The sequence below is a fragment of the Copadichromis virginalis genome, linkage group LG4, assembly GCF_057382275.1.
Source record: "Copadichromis virginalis isolate Kocher_CV1m ecotype Utaka linkage group LG4, C_Virginalis_male_GT1.1, whole genome shotgun sequence".
In the NCBI taxonomy this organism is placed as follows: domain Eukaryota; kingdom Metazoa; phylum Chordata; class Actinopteri; order Cichliformes; family Cichlidae; genus Copadichromis; species Copadichromis virginalis.
The window spans coordinates 11,900,470-11,917,056 of NC_140621.1; the positions used below are offsets into that span (position 1 = coordinate 11,900,470).

The 16,587-nt window shown below is 42.8% G+C and overlaps 2 protein-coding genes across 2 annotated transcripts; one reads left to right on the forward strand and one right to left on the reverse strand.

Annotated features, from left to right (window-relative positions):
* The first annotated feature begins 1,008 nt into the window (after positions 1-1,008).
* On the forward strand, positions 1,009-7,767 carry LOC146710905 (ADP-ribosylation factor-binding protein GGA1-like). Its single transcript, XM_085453579.1, has 17 exons — positions 1,009-1,065; positions 1,909-1,993; positions 2,346-2,421; positions 2,525-2,623; positions 2,737-2,860; positions 3,100-3,200; positions 3,303-3,383; positions 3,769-3,906; positions 4,014-4,095; positions 4,837-4,950; positions 5,063-5,218; positions 5,340-5,413; positions 5,511-5,698; positions 5,913-6,142; positions 6,251-6,420; positions 6,575-6,685; positions 7,224-7,767. Exons 1-17 carry the CDS (start codon positions 1,023-1,025, stop codon positions 7,332-7,334), a joined length of 1,983 nt encoding a protein of 660 aa, XP_085309705.1. The 5' UTR covers positions 1,009-1,022; the 3' UTR covers positions 7,335-7,767.
* A 768-nt stretch (positions 7,768-8,535) lies between these two features.
* LOC146710906 (putative ATP-dependent RNA helicase DDX17) lies at positions 8,536-15,878 on the reverse strand. Its single transcript, XM_085453580.1, has 13 exons — positions 15,513-15,878; positions 15,230-15,389; positions 15,037-15,133; positions 14,800-14,933; positions 14,628-14,693; positions 14,345-14,486; positions 14,041-14,201; positions 13,726-13,898; positions 13,486-13,596; positions 13,067-13,128; positions 12,841-12,900; positions 9,903-10,133; positions 8,536-9,682 (listed from the first exon to the last, which is right to left on the reverse strand). Exons 1-13 carry the CDS (start codon positions 15,560-15,562, stop codon positions 9,258-9,260), a joined length of 1,872 nt encoding a protein of 623 aa, XP_085309706.1. The 5' UTR covers positions 15,563-15,878; the 3' UTR covers positions 8,536-9,257.
* Positions 15,879-16,587: the final 709 nt, after the last annotated feature.

Consider the following 16,587-nt stretch of genomic DNA (forward strand, 5'->3'; position numbering starts at 1 on the left):
CAGATGAAACCAAAGTAGAACTTTTTGGTATAAACTCAACTCGTCGTGTTTGGAGGAAGAAGAATACTGAGTTGCATCCCAAGAACACCATACCTACTGTGAAGCATGGGGGTGGAAACATCATGCTATGGGGCTGTTTTTCTGCCAAGGGGACAGGACGACTGATCCGTGTTAAGGACAGAATGAATGGGGCCATGTATCGTGAGATTTTGAGCCAAAACCTCCTTCCATCAGTGAGAACTTTGAAGATGAAACGAGGCTGGGTCTTCCAACATGACAATGATCCAAAACACACCGCCCGGGCAACAAAGGACTGGCTCCGTAAGAAGCATTTGAAAGTCCTGGAGTGGCCTAGCCAGTCTCCAGACCTCAACCCCATAGAAAATCTGTGGCGGGAGTTGAAAGTCCGTGTTGCTCGGCGACAGCCCCAAAACATCACTGCTCTCGAGAAGATCTGCATGGAGGAATGGGCCAAAATACCAGCTACTGTGTGTGCAAACCTGGTAAAGACCTATAGTAAACGTTTGACCTCTGTTATTGCCAACAAAGGTTATGTTACAAAGTATTGAGTTGTATTTTTGTTATTGACCAAATACTTATTTTCCACCCTGATTTACGAATAAATTCTTTACAAATCCTACCATGTGGATTCATGGATTTATTTATTTTTTTTCACATTCTGTCTCTCACAGTTGAAGTGTACCTCTGGTGCAAATTACTGACCTCAGTCATCATTTTAGGTGGGGGAACTTGCACAATCGGTAGCTGACTAAATACTTTTTTTTTTGCCCCACTGTAGTCAGAATTATGTATTGCATACCACATACCAAATATTATTAATTTTACTATATATATATATATATATATATATATATATATATATATATAAAAATAAAAAATACAGATAGATCCTTTACTTGATGTATTACAAATATCGTAGTGCTTTCTATGTCATTCAACTCTGTTTTCTACGTGTCCATCCACTTCTCGCGAGATCGAGGCACCACATAAATCTCGCAGTTATGGCTGCGCCTCCCGATGCAGAGAGTTTGGAGTCACGTATCAGTGAGTGTTTTAAACTTATTCTCCTGCGCCCGTGTTGTCCGGGGACCCCGACACTGAGAAGTTACTATCCGTGAGTTGTTGTAGATGACATGAAAACTCACCGTAGCTGCGTTTGTCCCGTTAGAGGGGACTCGGACCCCGCCGTAACACCCAGGATGCTAACCTAGCTGCGGAGCTCTACCTTCCAGCTGTCAACACAGCACAGACATGCTGGCTTTGGATTTACGACTCTATAGCTAAACCGGGATGCTGGGGGCAAGATCGTGGGACCCAGAATTTGCATTCACATAGGATAGACTGTGATTAAAGCAAACCTGTGACTTCGTGGAAAAGCTCGAGAAGACACTGACACGACTGTGACTGTCGACAGCAAGCTAGCTAACCTTACACTCAGTTAGCACCTGTCCCATGTAGTCTGCTTGATGACATGCTGGGATACACTTCTAGCCTGCTTAGTCCAAGTTTTGTACATTATATTTCGACAAGACAACCTTTATGTTTAGTGAAAGACCTCATGCACTCCGTGGCCAGTATGTTAAATATTTGTAGTTCTTTTATGAACATAGCATAAACGTCCAAAAATGATTAATAAAGGTTGTAATGTTTACTTAAACTGCCACAAAGAAGCGTTTTAGAGGCATTTTGGCGGCTATATTTAGGCTGTGTCGCTGTGCTTATATTTCATTAGTTTTATATGGGTGTAATTAACTGAAGGAAGATACTAGGACATTATAACAACTCGCAGTAACAAAATCCGAAAACATAAGCATTTAAGCATAAAAAATAATAAGATTCGGAAAGGTTGGTAACATTTATACATTTTTATGTGATATCCCATTTCAGACAGAGCCACAAATCCACTAAACAGAGACACAGACTGGAGTAGCATCCATGCCTTCTGTGACCAGCTCAACAATGAGTTGGAGGGGTAAGAGCTGGCCCCAGGGCCAAGACATTATTTACATATCATTACATAATTATAGTCTTACTGAGCCTTGTGATCATGTCTTCAGAGATATGTTCATCTTTTCTACAAAAGGACAGTTTTTCTTCTACAACATTGGTAACTGTAGCTATATCAACACATATATTATGCCAATTTCTAGTTGTTTTTGAAAATGGCAAGGGTAATAGAAATTGAGCACAGATTTTTTTGTTGTTGTTGTTGTTTTTGTTTGTTTAGGAAAGAGCTTTTGTCAGCAGTCATTTTAGAATTTTGAATAATTTTATGCATCATTTATTTTAAATAAACCACCCCCAAAAATGTGACATGTTCATAGACCGCAGCTGGCCACCAGGCTCCTGGCCCACAAGATCCAGTCTCCACAAGAGTGGGAGGCCATGCAGGCATTACTTGTAAGTTCAGATCAGAATCAGGATCTGTTCAGTTATTTTCAGATGCTTTAGTTTCAGCTTTTGCCATTTTTAGATTTTTTTTTTCCTACCCTTCAATTTCAAGGTCCTGGAGACTTGTATGAAAAACTGCGGGAAAAGGTTTCACAGTGAAGTGGGCAAATTCCGTTTTCTCAATGAACTCATCAAAGTTGTTTCTCCCAAGGTAGGACTTTAGGTCTCTTTGTGTCTGTGCCTCTTTGATACAGGTCTTTTTTTTCCTTCTCTCTTGTTGTTGAGCTTTTTGTGCAAATGACCTGGGTTTCATCTCCAATTTAGTACCTTGGAACACGGTCCCCTGAGCCAGTTAAGATAAAAGTTTTGGAGTTGATCTATAGCTGGACTTTGGCGTTACCAGATGAAGCCAAGATTTCAGACGCTTATCAAATGCTGAAAAAACAAGGTAAGAGTCGATCTGTCATTTGATGAATCCTGTCAAAACCCATTTTTAAAGAGTAATTATGCTGAACTTGAAGATGAAGATGCTGTAATAGAGTTGAACATTTGGAGCTGAAAATTAAAGTAATAGGCCCACGTGGATAAAATGCCTTACGTTGTAACAGATGAGGTAAATCAACTAATGAAAATGATTAGACACATTTAAATAACTCAACACCTTCATGTTCTCTGCTTGTTAATCAGGTATTGTTAAACAAGATCCTGAGCTGCCACCTGACAAGCTACTCAACCTTCCTCCACCCAGACCCAAGAATGCTATTTTTGAAGATGAAGAGAAATCCAAAGTAAGGACTTTCGTACTAAAATATATGAATGAGTTATGTAGATGTGATGAACTAGCATCTGATGTTCTTCCTCATGTGAACTCTGACTTTCTACTTTGTCAGATGTTGTCTCGCCTATTGAACAGCTCGCACCCCGAAGACCTCAAAGCCGCCAACAAACTCATTAAGGAAATGGTCCAAGAGGTAAACACTCTTTCCTTTTCCTTCCTATTTTCTTCACCACATTCATTCGGTGCAGCGATGTGTGATTTTTAGGAACAGGAGTAAAATGGTGCACTCAGAGCGGAGCAATAACTGAAAGAGGAAATTGGGAAATTGCCCTGTGGGTGTTTCCGTCTTTTGTACTCATTTCATGTCTAACAGGAATTAGTCTTTGCTCTCATCCATGAACCTGAACTGATTTCTCCCTGACCTTGCTGCGCTCTTGCTTTACTGCCTCTGGCTGTGTTTGTTGTGTTACAGGTCACCACAGTTTGGACTGTTCATGACTGTTTCCTACATGTGCACTTGCTTTTGGCCAAAACCCGGTATGTGTGCAGTTTGTGAGTTTGTGTCTCGTTGGTTTTAGGATCAGAGGCGTGCAGAGAAGGTGTCAAAGCGGGTGAATGCCATTCAGGAGGTAAAGGAGAGCGTCACTTTACTGACCCAGCTTCTGCAGGACTACGACAGCACGGCTACGGATCAGAGCAATGCTGAACTCATTCAGGTGAGAAAAAGACAGATGCTTTAAATCAAAAGATCACACTGTAAATCAACCTGAAGCCATCTCCATTTAAAGTATTTTTTAACGTGGCGTGTGTGCTGTGTGGTCAGGACCTGTATCAGCGCTGTGAGAAAATGAGGCCAACACTGTTCAGACTGGCAAGTGACACGGAGGACAACGACGAGGCTCTGGGTGAGCTTAGTTATTATTCATCTGCCATTGAATAGGAGCTCTCTCCTTTTTTTCCACTATCATATCACTCAAGTGATGGATGGAATGAAAAGTGAGGGAATGGTGATGGAATGAGGAAGTAAGGGAAATTTTTCAAAGGAAGCTACCAAAGAAAAAGTGAGGAAAGTAGACACAGGGACAAATGTTTGTAGTGAGTTGTATAAGAGGCTGGACACTGTGGAATGAGAAAAAAGGTTTGTACCGACTGACTGGACGGAGCGATCGACCTGGAAAGGGTGTGAGTCAGGTTAGGGGAAATGTCCTAACAAGTGAAGAGTGTGTTGAGAAGATGGAAGGAGTACTTTGAGGAGCTGATGAATGTAGAAAATGGGAGACAGAGAGGAGGAAGTGAGGGCAACTATGAAGAGTTGGTCCAGATGACATAATTGTGGAGGTGTAGAGATGTCTAGGAAAGAGAGAAGTGGAGTTTTTGACCACACAACCCTGGACAGTGAGGTCGGATCTCAGAGGAATGGAGAAGTGTTCTTGCTTTTTCAAGAACAAGGGTGACCTATAGATGGTCTAAAAAAATCTCTCTCATAGTATTTCTTTTTTTTAAAGAAATAAAGTGATGGTTTCTATTAGCGCATGAATTTATTTTTCTTTTTTGGTTCAACAGTTTATGAGCAGTCTTTCTAACAGAGGCAGGCGATTCTGATTAAATCCAGTGATAAGGATGAGCACTTTGTCATCTTTCCTCAGCGGAGATCCTGCAGGCCAACGACAGCCTGACTCAAGTCATCAACCTGTACAAGCAGCAGGTGAAAGGGGAGATTGTAAATGGAAACAACACATTAAACACACAGAAACAAACCGGTGGGTGAAGCTTTGAACACTAAAGAAGCCAAAAAGATTTTACTGTGTTACAATGAGCTGTCTAAAAGAATCTTTTAGTGAAGGATCAACAGTACTGATGGATTTCTCACAGGAGGAGGCACAGCGCTGCTAGATCTGTCAGGATTGGACACGTCACCACAGTCGCCGCCTTCCTTCCCAGAGTTTCCCACTCCCACAGACAGCCTAAACCCTCCCTCACATGGGGACATGGGGATTAGTCTCCTTGATGACGAACTCATGTCGCTTGGTAATAAAACACGTCAGACAGGCGTATGTAGCATACAACTTAAATCTCAGAGTCCTGAATGGAAACTGAGGGAAAGAAAACTTTTGTTCCTAAATACTACAACACTTTGCACCTCACACAGGTTTAAGTGAAGGAACACACACCTCTAACCCCGCCTCACAGCCTGAGGACTCCACCGCATGGGACTCGTTCCAGGTGAGCGGTGGAGAAAATCTATTATTGCATCTGTGAAGCTCTCATATTTTTTTCCTGTACTCATTTTTTCTATTTATTTATTTTTTTAAACTTTCAGTCCTCTGACAGCATAGATACAGATATCGCAACTGCGCCCAGTCTCCTTTTGAGTCCAGATCCGCCTCCCCACTCTCAGCCTCTTTCATCTGGCTCCACTCCTGGGAACTCTGCCTTGGATGAACTGGACCTGCTGGGAAAAACCCTGCTGCAGCAGTCTCTACCTCCAGAGGGCCTGCAGGTCAAATGGTACCTAACAGGATTTGAGCACGATCACATTTTTGCTGAATTCATAGGAAAAGGCTTCTAGATGGCCATAATACTTTTGTAGTTTTGTAGTTTGGACAGCATCAACATTGAGTCAGGAGTTGGTTAAACTACCGTTTCTGGAAAAAGCAGATCAAAATCATTTAAGAGCTCAGAGCAAAAGTTGACGCAGAGTTGCTCATTCTTCTTCTCTAAGGGACAAGCAGCAGTCTAAACCGACTCTGAGAGACCTCCAGAACAAGACCGGGACAAACATCGCTCCAAATCCAATTCCAGCTTTTACCGCTGAACCTCCTGCACCTGTTCCCAACTCCCAGCCCAGCCTTAAAGCCACACTGCTGGATGTGTCTCCCTCTCACACTGAGGCTTCTTCTGCAGACGTTTCTCTGACTGACGTTTTTGTACCCTTAGAATCCATTAAGCCCAGTAAGTAAACGAGATCACTTATTGGTTTTATACCAAGGAAGCTTGTTTGGTTTTGAGTGTTTTGGGTATATGATGAACTAATTTCCTTTCTGTCCTGTCTTTCTGCAGGTAGTCTGTTACCTGTAACTGTGTTTGACAGCCACAGTCTGCGGGTTCTCTTTCACTTCGCTCGCGACTCTCCTCCGTCTCGACCCGATGTTCTGGTGGTGATTATCTCCATGCTTTCGTCAGCCCCTGTGCCTGTCACAAACATAAACTTCCAGACTACTGCTCCAAAGGTCAGCACTGATATAGTCCAAGGCCTTTGTCCCCTCTGTCAGATGGAGTAAATGAGATCCACAGCTGCTGATTTAGTGTCTCAGTTAAAAAAAAAAAAAAAAAGAGAGAGAAACAAAACAAAACCCTAATGTTGTTTTTATTTATCAACTGCAGACGATGGCCGTGAAGCTGCAGCCCCCGTCAGGGACGGAGCTCCCCGCTTTTAACCCCATCCTCCCTCCTGCTGCTGTCACACAGATCTTGCTGCTAGCAAATCCAAACAAGGTAGGTCCGGATATTTCACAGAATAGATAGAAATGTCCTTGTGATGTCTGGCTGAGCAAAGGCCAGAAAAAAAGAGCCTTTAAACTGTTCAGCAATAGATAAGTGCAGCATATTTTCAGTGCTGATTATCTTGGCCAAGGTTGGAAAAAAGAATTACAGATCTAGAAAAATGAAGCCCCAACTTAATTTAATGAGAAAGCAGAATTAAACACAAGCTTGAAAGCAACTCTGCACTGGGCTGTACCCCATTTAATTATTTCTTTGGACTGTTCTTTTTGTACAGCATTCCACTTTTTAGCCTTTTAAAAACAAGAAGTTAAAAGAAATCCCTATCCCAAAATTATTTTGACATTCATGCCCATGATTAATGAATTTTAACAAAAACTACAGATGTGACAGAAAATAAGGAAAAGCATAATGGGTCCATTTGAATCCCGTCATCTGATGGGAAGGTCAAGGAGCCTGTCATTCCTCTTGTCCCAGAGCATTAATCCAAGCTGTCATACTTAGCCTCTCTCTGCATGTGTTTGTGTCTCAGGAGAAAGTGAAGCTGCAGTACAGATTAACCTTCACCATGGGAGAGCAGGAGCACAGCGAGAGCGGCAGTCTAGAACAGTTTCCGCCTCCGGAGAAATGGGGGAACCTATAGCATTTAAACACAACCACAACCTGACAGACTTTCTGCTCTCAGACTCGCCCCCACCCCCTAAACTGACTCCTGGGCTGGAGGCCTGCTGAAACCTTTTTCCTTTGCAGTCATGTTGTACTTTCTTTGACTGGTATTGATTGTGTTCCTCTGATTACACTCATGCGCAGTCAGTGTAATGTGTGTACGCTTTGCTATAACAAGTCACGTGTCTAGGTCTAGTCTGCTGTATGTGGTTGCTTAAACAAACCTGCAACAGCTGCTTCATAGTTGTTGCAGTTGTTTTTTTTTCTTTCTTTGTTTTTTTTAAACACAGTGCTACAAAGGAAGTAAACTACAACAACTGTGTGCATATTAGGTTATTTGGTGTACTTTATTTTTCACCTCAGGCAGTCGAAATCCATTATCAGCTGTTTACCTTCACATCAGCATGCTGCGGTCGGTGAAAAATGGGACACAGTGCTTGCAAAACCCAACGTCAACACAAAGCGACTCTTAAGTTTGCAAAACGAGGCTGAACTGAATCAACTTGTTGTGGTGTCTGTTTACGTTGATTGCTTTTCTTTCACATTGACTGAGTGCACTTTGTGATCACAGAGAATGATTGTTTTAACACTTTTGTTTTTCTAGCTGACCCCTCGAATCTTGTGTAATGAACAAAATTTACTGTTAACATCAAAGCTGTGTATTTTCTGCCATATGTGCCTATTTTGCAGTTCTAATATTATTTAAAGTTCAGTTTTCTTTTTCTCATCTGTTACATGTTTGTCATCTGAGGCGTGCAGATTCAGATACGTATTAATATAGTCATCTTTAATACGCTATGAGTTCAATTTTGAGATTAGTTTGACATTTGAGTTGTTGTGTAAGCATTTATTCGGAAAAATGGAAAACTTGAGCATATGCAAACTGAGCTGCACTCCGGTGCTCTGAGCGCGGTGTCCGTCTCAGACGTGTTCAGATCGTTTCTACAATCTGCGATGCATGACAGCCATGCTGAACACTTCCTCCCACAGGATCCCGATCACATTCCACTGCACTAATTTCCAGTAAGACTGCTTTGTTAAATGCCAGATATAGCAGTTCTGTTATGTACATTTGAAATGTGTGAGAGCATAACACTGGTAAAATGGGGAAATAAAATTTATTCTTGGTGATCAAAAGAAGTGTTCAAGTGTTTACAGAAACACACAAACATGTCCTGTACACCAAAGAACTTTATTAAACATGAAAAACAAATTTAAAAAGGGGACTTACTGTTTGCTAGGAAATCTCATTCATCACTGCTGCAAAGACCAGACCACACTGGTGATCCTCTAAACAGGTAAGCCTCAGGAGATTTGTTAGTAAATACAAACTTAGAAATCACTAGTTGGTAAGGCCTCAATTTGCACCTACATAACGAGATCGAGGTAAAGCTCAAAGAAAAACACTCCAATGTGGTAAAGGTTTTTAACCCACTTTTTTTTTTTTTTTAAAAATCACATCAGGATCTGTTTTTAATATTTCAGAAGGATTTTTTTGGCTTCCAACAATGATCTGAAACAGAAAAAACAAAATTAACTTCAACACCTACCTTTGCCATACCTACACAGAAAATAACACTATCAACCTCTTGGAAGTAGCTCACAAAGAGATTCACAATACAAAACAGCAGCTTTGCTTTTTTCCATCCAATACAGCTGCAACAAACTAAGCTAAACGAACACAGAATTGCTTTAAACCAACTTTAAGCTGAAAAAAAAAGTTTTCCACGCAAACACCTGAAGCCAGTCGAAAACTAATGTTGAAGAAATGAAGATCTCTCAGTCAACTAAAACATGCTTTTAACTGGAATGTTGGAAGAGCGATAAAATGAAAAATTCAACACAAATCTGCCCGGGTGTAGTTTGTGTTGTGCTGTGTAACACTGATGCACATACGACATCATTTCCTCCCAGACAGAGATGCCGGAGGAGGCGCAAACTGGAATGGCGAGTGCCCCATCAAACCCATCATAGGCTGCGGAGGGTTGAACTGCTGAGCCATTAGAGGCTGAGGGCCTGATGAAGGAGGTGGGGCATTCCCCGCAGCGCTGCCTGCTGAGCTGGAGCCACCTCTGGAGCTGCTGTTATTCTGGTACTGGTCATAGGAGCCGGAGCTATAACTACGTCCTCCATCCCTGCTGCTGCGATCTCTGTAAGAAGAAGATTGATCCCCATCCCGGTTGTTTCCGCCGCGGCTGTAGCTGCTGCCACGGCCATCCTTTGAGCTGCTGCCCCCACCAGCAGAACGCATCCGACGATCACACTCATCCTGGTACATCATGTTGGGATTGTTTGAATTGGAGTTGCGGAAACGGGAACGGCCACCTGGGAATTAAAAGTTGTAATGAAACTGCTAGCTCATTCATTTACCCAAGCATTTGTTTATGTCATCAATCACTTGCACCCTTAAATACAGTCAATCTATCCTTCACATACTACCAAAGCTCATCCCCATTTAGGCAAATCAATAAAGACTCTTCTGTGGTGCAGAGAGCTCAGCAGTTAAACGGTTTAAGCAACACATGATGCTTAAACCGTTCCTCACCTCCTCCGCTGCGTCCACTGTCGGCCAGCTGCAGCAGTTTGGGATTGATCGCCTGCCGGGCTTCCTCCAGGACCCGGATCAGCTCTCGGGCCTGCCGGAGGTTCCCCGGAGTGAAAAAGGTGTAAGCGGTGCCTTTGTTAGTGCTGCGAGCTGTACGCCCGATGCGGTGGATATAATCCTCGGATGAGTTAGGGTAGTCATAGTTGATGACAAACTTGACATCCTCCACATCTTTGGCAGCAGGGGAGAAGAGGTCAGTAACAGGGAGGGAAAAGATGCAAACAGAAGTCAGATCAAAACTAACGCTAATTGACTTTTACATTATTTTGAGTGTTCATTAATTTTGTCTTTTAAAATGGGAACAGTCACACAGACAATAACTGCAAGACACCCATCGTCCTCTGAAAGCATCACTTACCAGTCAAATCATCGGCTATTTGTACTCTGCACGCATTTAGAAAATGACCTAACGTGCCAATTAGAAAAACAAATAATGTAGCAGAGAAATAAAGTATGTGCACACATGAAAACAGGTTACATGCAGTCAAATATAAGCTGCAAAAATAAGGAAAAAGTTGCAGTATGAGAATTTGGATAAACATTAAAAAAGAAACAAATTTTCAAAGGCTGTGACCCTAAAATTAAATATATAATGTAGAGAAATTTCTGACAGAAAAGATTAACTCAAAGTTAAGAGGTCTGTTTCTCATTACAGTTGATGAAGGGCTCAGAAAACGCTGCTGATTAGAGAAAATGGACGTCTTGTTTTGGAAGCATAATGACAAAGACTGGCGGAGGAGGAAAAATAGGGAAGGGGGAAGGGTTAGGTACAGTACTTACCCTGTAATCAGAGATTTAGGGATTTCCCTCTCTGTCCCCCCACCCATCACCAGTCATGGGAGGTCTGCAGGGGTAGGAGGAGAGCGCACCGGACAAATGCAGTCCCTTCTCCAACCTCGCCACTCCTCCACAACCCTCCCAAAGCTGGAAGCTGTCTGGGCCAGAGCTCCAGCTGGACTGTGCTGGGTTGCGGTCTTACCCTACTCCTAACTGTGCTTCTTCGTGTGTCCTAGCCGTGATCGGCCTGGAACCATTACTGCTGTTTCTAGAGGAAGAGGTCAGTGGAGAGGCCTTCTAGATTCTTTTATGTCAACTTCAAGGATCTCGTATCCTTGCCATTTTTTAGATTACAAAGAAGTGGTGATACTAACTTCTAATTAAGAGATTGGTTAGTGAAAGAAGTAGATTTTTTCGAACGGGCTTTGACTAGTGCTGCTTGCTCCAAATGCCTCCTAGGTCACGTCAAAGGGCAGTGGTATTACCGAGCCCAGCTTTTCAATTTTCGTAACAAGAAACAGACACTAAAGGAGGGAGGACGTTCTCTTTAAGAGAGATTTGGGAGTGGGCTCTGCCAGGGAATGTGCTCTAGTTCTTATGATGGTATTTAGAAAGTCTGACCTGGTGATCTGGTGTGATGTATACAAAGACAACAGGCCAAGGAGTTCAAGACAAAGGGGAAAGTGAAAGCTGTGGGTTCAGGGATAGAGGTGAAAGGGACAAAAACGGACAAGTCAGAAATGTTTAAAGGCAAACAAATAGATAAATAAGAGACCAAAATGAGGGGGGGGGGGGGGGGGTAGTGAAAAAAAGAAGAAGAGGAGGAGGGATGAGAGAGAAACAGGCAGACAAATTAAGAAAGACAGAATAAAAAGGAAGGAGAGTGAAAAGGAGGGAGACTGATCACAGTGAGGTGGCTCCTCCAGGACTCCTGCCAGCCAGGACCAGACATGACGTCCTCAGAGGGAGAGGTTGGCCTGGACAGCCAGTGGTGGGGGTGGTGTTGGGGGCTGGCATCAGGGGGCAGTTCAGAGGGAAAGTCTCCAGAATAGCCGCCCGTGCCCGGCTCGGCTGCTTTCCACCCTCATTTCCTGGCAGGTGTTTCTGTCTTTATCGTCTTGTGACACACCACTGCAGCACATCTTCACAAAACTGTTTTCTATTTAAGTGCATTAGCTGAAAGTTCAAATTTAGGCACAATTTTATGAGTTTGTTATTGAATGGACTTGAATCTCCTCGAGGACTTTACGGGAAAGTTTTCTTAATCCGTTACAGCCGTTAGATTGAATACCGGCTGTGAATATGAGTGAATGTTATCAGCAAGTGCTTTGGGTTCATCCCTCTGTTGATGGCATGCCAAATAAGAGTCCAGCCTCCTCCACGCCCCCTTCTTCGCCCTCGAGCATACGATCAAATTTTGGAAGCCCAGCGGCACCCTGCGCTTGCCACTCCCTCCCCGCCCGTCATCACCCAGGCTGCCAGTGTCCTGGAAGGCGGGGGGAGAGCTTCATTAGCGGGCTCTTTGTTAAGTTTTCAGCAGAGACGGCCGTGTCTGGGAATCAGATTAATCAGGCTGTCTTTCTCCCCAAGACAGCTTTCGATTTGTCATGCCTAGGTCCGGCTGCAGGCTCCCGAGAGCCTGTGTGCTTCTAGTTGCCAGAAGAGAGACTTGAAACAAAAACAACACAAATAAACAAAATGAAAAGAAAACAAATGAACACAGAATTAGGTTCAAAGTTGGACTGTTGTGCTGTAAGGGGCTGCTTGGCTAGCCTCTCCCCTTACATCGTCACACTTCATTCAACATCAATCCTTCGTTCGGCTTTCTTAGTGTTTCTTTAATAAAGCAAAGAGACTTCAGTGTCTGGAGGAAAGCCTGCTTCAATGACATACTTCTTAGATACACACTTTATCTGAGAAGCAGCGCATGTGTTTGTGGTTGGCCTTTGATAAATTTACTGTGAATAAAAATGCAGACAACAGCCAGATCAATATATACTGATCATTATCATTCTAAATACTGAAGAGGGAAATATATTGCATGTATGTGGGGCTATACTTAGGAAATTACTTGCTTTATACTTGAGCACACATGACATACCAAGCCCACGTGAGGCGACGTCAGTAGCAATGAGGATGGGTGCTTTGCCACTCCGAAACTCTGCAACATGAGATGAATAAGAGGTGATTAGGATCAGCTAATTAATTTAATTCAGTTCAGTTTGTATAATTATGCAAGCAGAGCCAACACATGGTTCAGGGCAGCACAACACAACAGTACAAAGAACTGTCGTACAATGAAATGTCAGTGAGTGTGTTTATTGTACCTGATAATACCCAGTCTCTCTCTGGCTGACTCTTGTCACCATGAATACACATCGCTGGCCACCTAGAAGACAAATCAGCAACTTTAACAGTGCGTCTGTGTGTCTCTGCTCTTTTGATTTTCTCTACAACCACTCATCTGATGTACTACAAACCAGTGATGGGCAATTCAAGCAAAAGTACAATTCAATATTTACAGTGGACCAATTTGACAAGTCTTCAATTATTGCTCCTAAATGACTGTGCTTAGCTAAGGCTGTGGAATAGCTTAAAAAGCTCCAATAGCTCCAGTCCATATACACACTCCAGTGTTAAACTGCCCAACTTCAGCATAGATCATACCACTGGGTGACATCATGGTGTCCATTCTTTATTACAGTCTGCAGTTAAAACGGATGCTGGGATGAGTTGGTATACTCACCCGTCACGTCTCATCCTACGTGTCAGGTCATCACACCGTTTCTTGGTCTCAACGAAGATGATGGTCTTGTTTTCCTTCTCAGCCATAATCTCTTCCATCAGCTGGATAAGCCTGAGAAAAGCAAAAGAAGCAAATGCATTATAATTAAAGGGATGTAAACGCACACACCAAACACAGCAGATGCTGTTATTATTAACGTGAGAAGTTAATTCCTATGTGACCAGATCACCAAACTCTTACTTTTGGTCCTTTTCGCTCTCCACGCAAACGTCAACAATTTGAAGGATGTTGTGGTTAGCGCTGAGCTCCAGAGCTCCAACATTGATCTGGACATAGTCCTTCAGGAAGTCCTCTGCCAGTTGGCGAACTTCTTTAGGCCAGGTAGCGCTCCACATCAGAGTCTGTCTGTCCGGCTGGGCAAGAGAACCCACCAAATAAAAAACTATACACTAAAACAGCTTTGACTTCAAACATAAGAGTAAGCAGCAGAAAACAGAAAAACAAAGAAAAAAACCCAAAAAGACAGAGATACAGCCTTTGAGTATTAGCTTTTACCCTGATCTGATCCACAATTTTGCGTATCTGTGGTTCGAAACCCATGTCCAGCATGCGGTCAGCCTCATCCAGAACTAGGTATGTGCAGCGCCGCAGGTTGGTCTTTCCAGCTTCTAGGAAGTCAATGAGACGACCCGGAGTGGCGATGCAGATCTCAACGCCTGGACAAGACAATGTTAGCATGTTTCAGTATGTAATATAATCAGTTAAACTGAAAATAAATAAGTTACAGACTAATCGAAAGTGGTTCCCAAAAGGACACAACTGTATGGTTGCATGCTCTAGTAGTCTTAGTAGTCTTCACCTCTCTCCAAGTCTCGTATTTGAGGTCCCTTGGGAGCACCGCCGTACACACAAGTGCTTTTGATGCGTGATGACTTTCCATAGTCATATGCCACCTGCTGGACCTGCTGAGCTAGTTCTCTCGTGGGGGCCAACACCAAGCACTGCACAGCACATATATAAAGCCACATCAATCCTCTCTTTAGTGTTTTAGTTTTATGTTGTGCTTTGAGGTCTTTAATATAATTAGGTTATTCCAAGGCAGACTACTCAGTGATTAGTGCTCTCCTTTTCTCTTCACGTACAATGGGTCCATCTCCACGCTCCAAGTAGGGCTGATGATTGATGTGCACGATTGCAGGCAGGAGATACTGAAAGAAGAAAAATATGGAAGACTGGTTCAGTCTTCTTTCACATCTTTCACCTGTGAAATTCATCTGTGTGGTGCGTACAGGTGAAGAGGAAGACACATCTCACCGATAAAGTCTTCCCAGAACCCGTCTGAGCAATGCCCACCATGTCTCTCCCACTGAGTGCCAGAGGGAAACCTTGAGCCTGAATGGCTGTTGGTTCCTTGAAGTTTTGCTGCATCAGTACATCCATTACATATTCTAGTTGGAAGAAGCAAAAATAAGGGACGATAAAGTATCTGGTTATGTATGTCTGCAAACTGTCCACAGTGCTGCAAGTGTATCCATGAGTGCATGTGCTTACGAGGAAACTGTGCATGATGGAAGCTGGTGACAGGTTTTGGGCAGCCTGAGCCTCGGACTGTGATTTCTTTCTTTCTGCGATACTCCTCAACATCATACTGAGAGCAAAGAGAAGAAAAGCAACAAGTGAAGACAGACAAAACAACACAACAGGTGCAGCTGAAGGTCAGACTGTGACATGACGGACATAATACCTGGCTCATTCGCTGCACTTCGGAATTTTCATTATAGAAGTTTTTCTCAAATTTAGGAAGCTCATTCAGGTCCCATCTCTTCTTTCGTAAGCGTTCCCCAGGATTCCGAAACTTCTTACCCGGGGGTGGTCCTCCTCTGCTTGATCCGAATCGGGGATTGCTGGAATATGACAACGAACTGTAAGGTCAATGCAACCGCTGCTAGTCACAATAAAAACATATAATAGGGTTTTATGATAACTAACTAGCATTAGCTGACAAGCTAACTTAGCAGTCCTCTTACCCTCTGTCACGACCACGGTCTCGGTCTCTGTCTCCGTAAGAACCTCTCATTTTGAGGGCTCTTATTAAGTTTTGCTAATGGACCTTTATCTTCTACAGGTTGTACGGCTTTTGCTTACAGATACTTTTTCTGGCCTTGCTTGAAAACTCCAGAAGCTTCACTCGGCGAGACCGTGAATTAGCTTGGAAAACTGACTAAATCAAAAATAAATTAAAATGTCGTCTTCGTAAATGCCTGCTGAAAAGTTAAGTAGCACAACCCGCCATATTTCCGTTGTGACAAGCGTCGTTAGGGTTGCAATAGTAATAAGACGCAGGAGATGGTTGTGTTGTTGTTAGCTTAACACAGAACCGGAAGCTGCTGTGACTGGCTGGCGGCTGGATAAGCCCCGCCCCCATACTGTGAGTGACATATTCATGGCACGCGTACGTCTGTTTACTTACTTGGCCATTTATTAAACAGCTTTGGAAACTTAATGCAATACACTCACTGGCCAGTTCACGTGGTCAGCTGCTCCTTAAAACAAACAGGCCATCAAGATGAGCCGCTGAACTACAAACCGAGCTTTAGAATTGAAGGCAATTTAAGTGACTTGGAAGATGACATGGTTGTTGCTTCCAGTCGGGCTAATCTGAGTATATCAGAAAATAGTGAAATATTACGTTTTTCCCACATCACCGTCTCTAGGGTTTACAGAGAATGGTCTGAGAAAGAGAGGGAGGGGGGCATAACTACTAAATACCAAAAGTTGAGTAAAAAACAAAAACTGTCCAAAACATTACTTGAACAATCGTCTTTCTGTCAATGGTGTTTGCAGGGGTTCTAATATTCTGCTAATGACAATGATGGAGTCTACAAGCCTGCAAAAACTGCCAGAAATGTCTTTTTATTTTACTATTCATCTTTTATTTCTTTTTGAAACATCAACACAAATCGATATAGCATCAAAACATGTCATATTACCAATATACAAACAAAAAAATATCATACAACACAAAATTAAAAATAAAACAGGAGTATATATGAAATGAAACCATTAAAACACAAATATATTCAAACAGAGCACTATACCAAG

Bases quoted from the DNA above. Each gene is read 5' to 3' on its own strand.
- LOC146710905 (XM_085453579.1), top strand. From the start codon at position 1,023: ATGGCTGCGCCTCCCGATGCAGAGAGTTTGGAGTCACGTATCA. The intron at 6,143-6,250 runs GTAAGTAAACGA...GTCTTTCTGCAG, and splicing joins CTTAGAATCCATTAAGCCCA to GTAGTCTGTTACCTGTAACT. The intron at 6,686-7,223 runs GTAGGTCCGGAT...TTTGTGTCTCAG, and splicing joins TGCTAGCAAATCCAAACAAG to GAGAAAGTGAAGCTGCAGTA.
- LOC146710906 (XM_085453580.1), bottom strand. From the start codon at position 15,562: ATGAGAGGTTCTTACGGAGACAGAGACCGAGACCGTGGTCGTGACAGA. The intron at 13,899-14,040 runs GTAAAAGCTAAT...TCTCTTGCCCAG, and splicing joins AAATTGTGGATCAGATCAGG to CCGGACAGACAGACTCTGAT. The intron at 13,129-13,485 runs GTGAGTATACCA...TTTGTCTTCTAG, and splicing joins CGTAGGATGAGACGTGACGG to GTGGCCAGCGATGTGTATTC.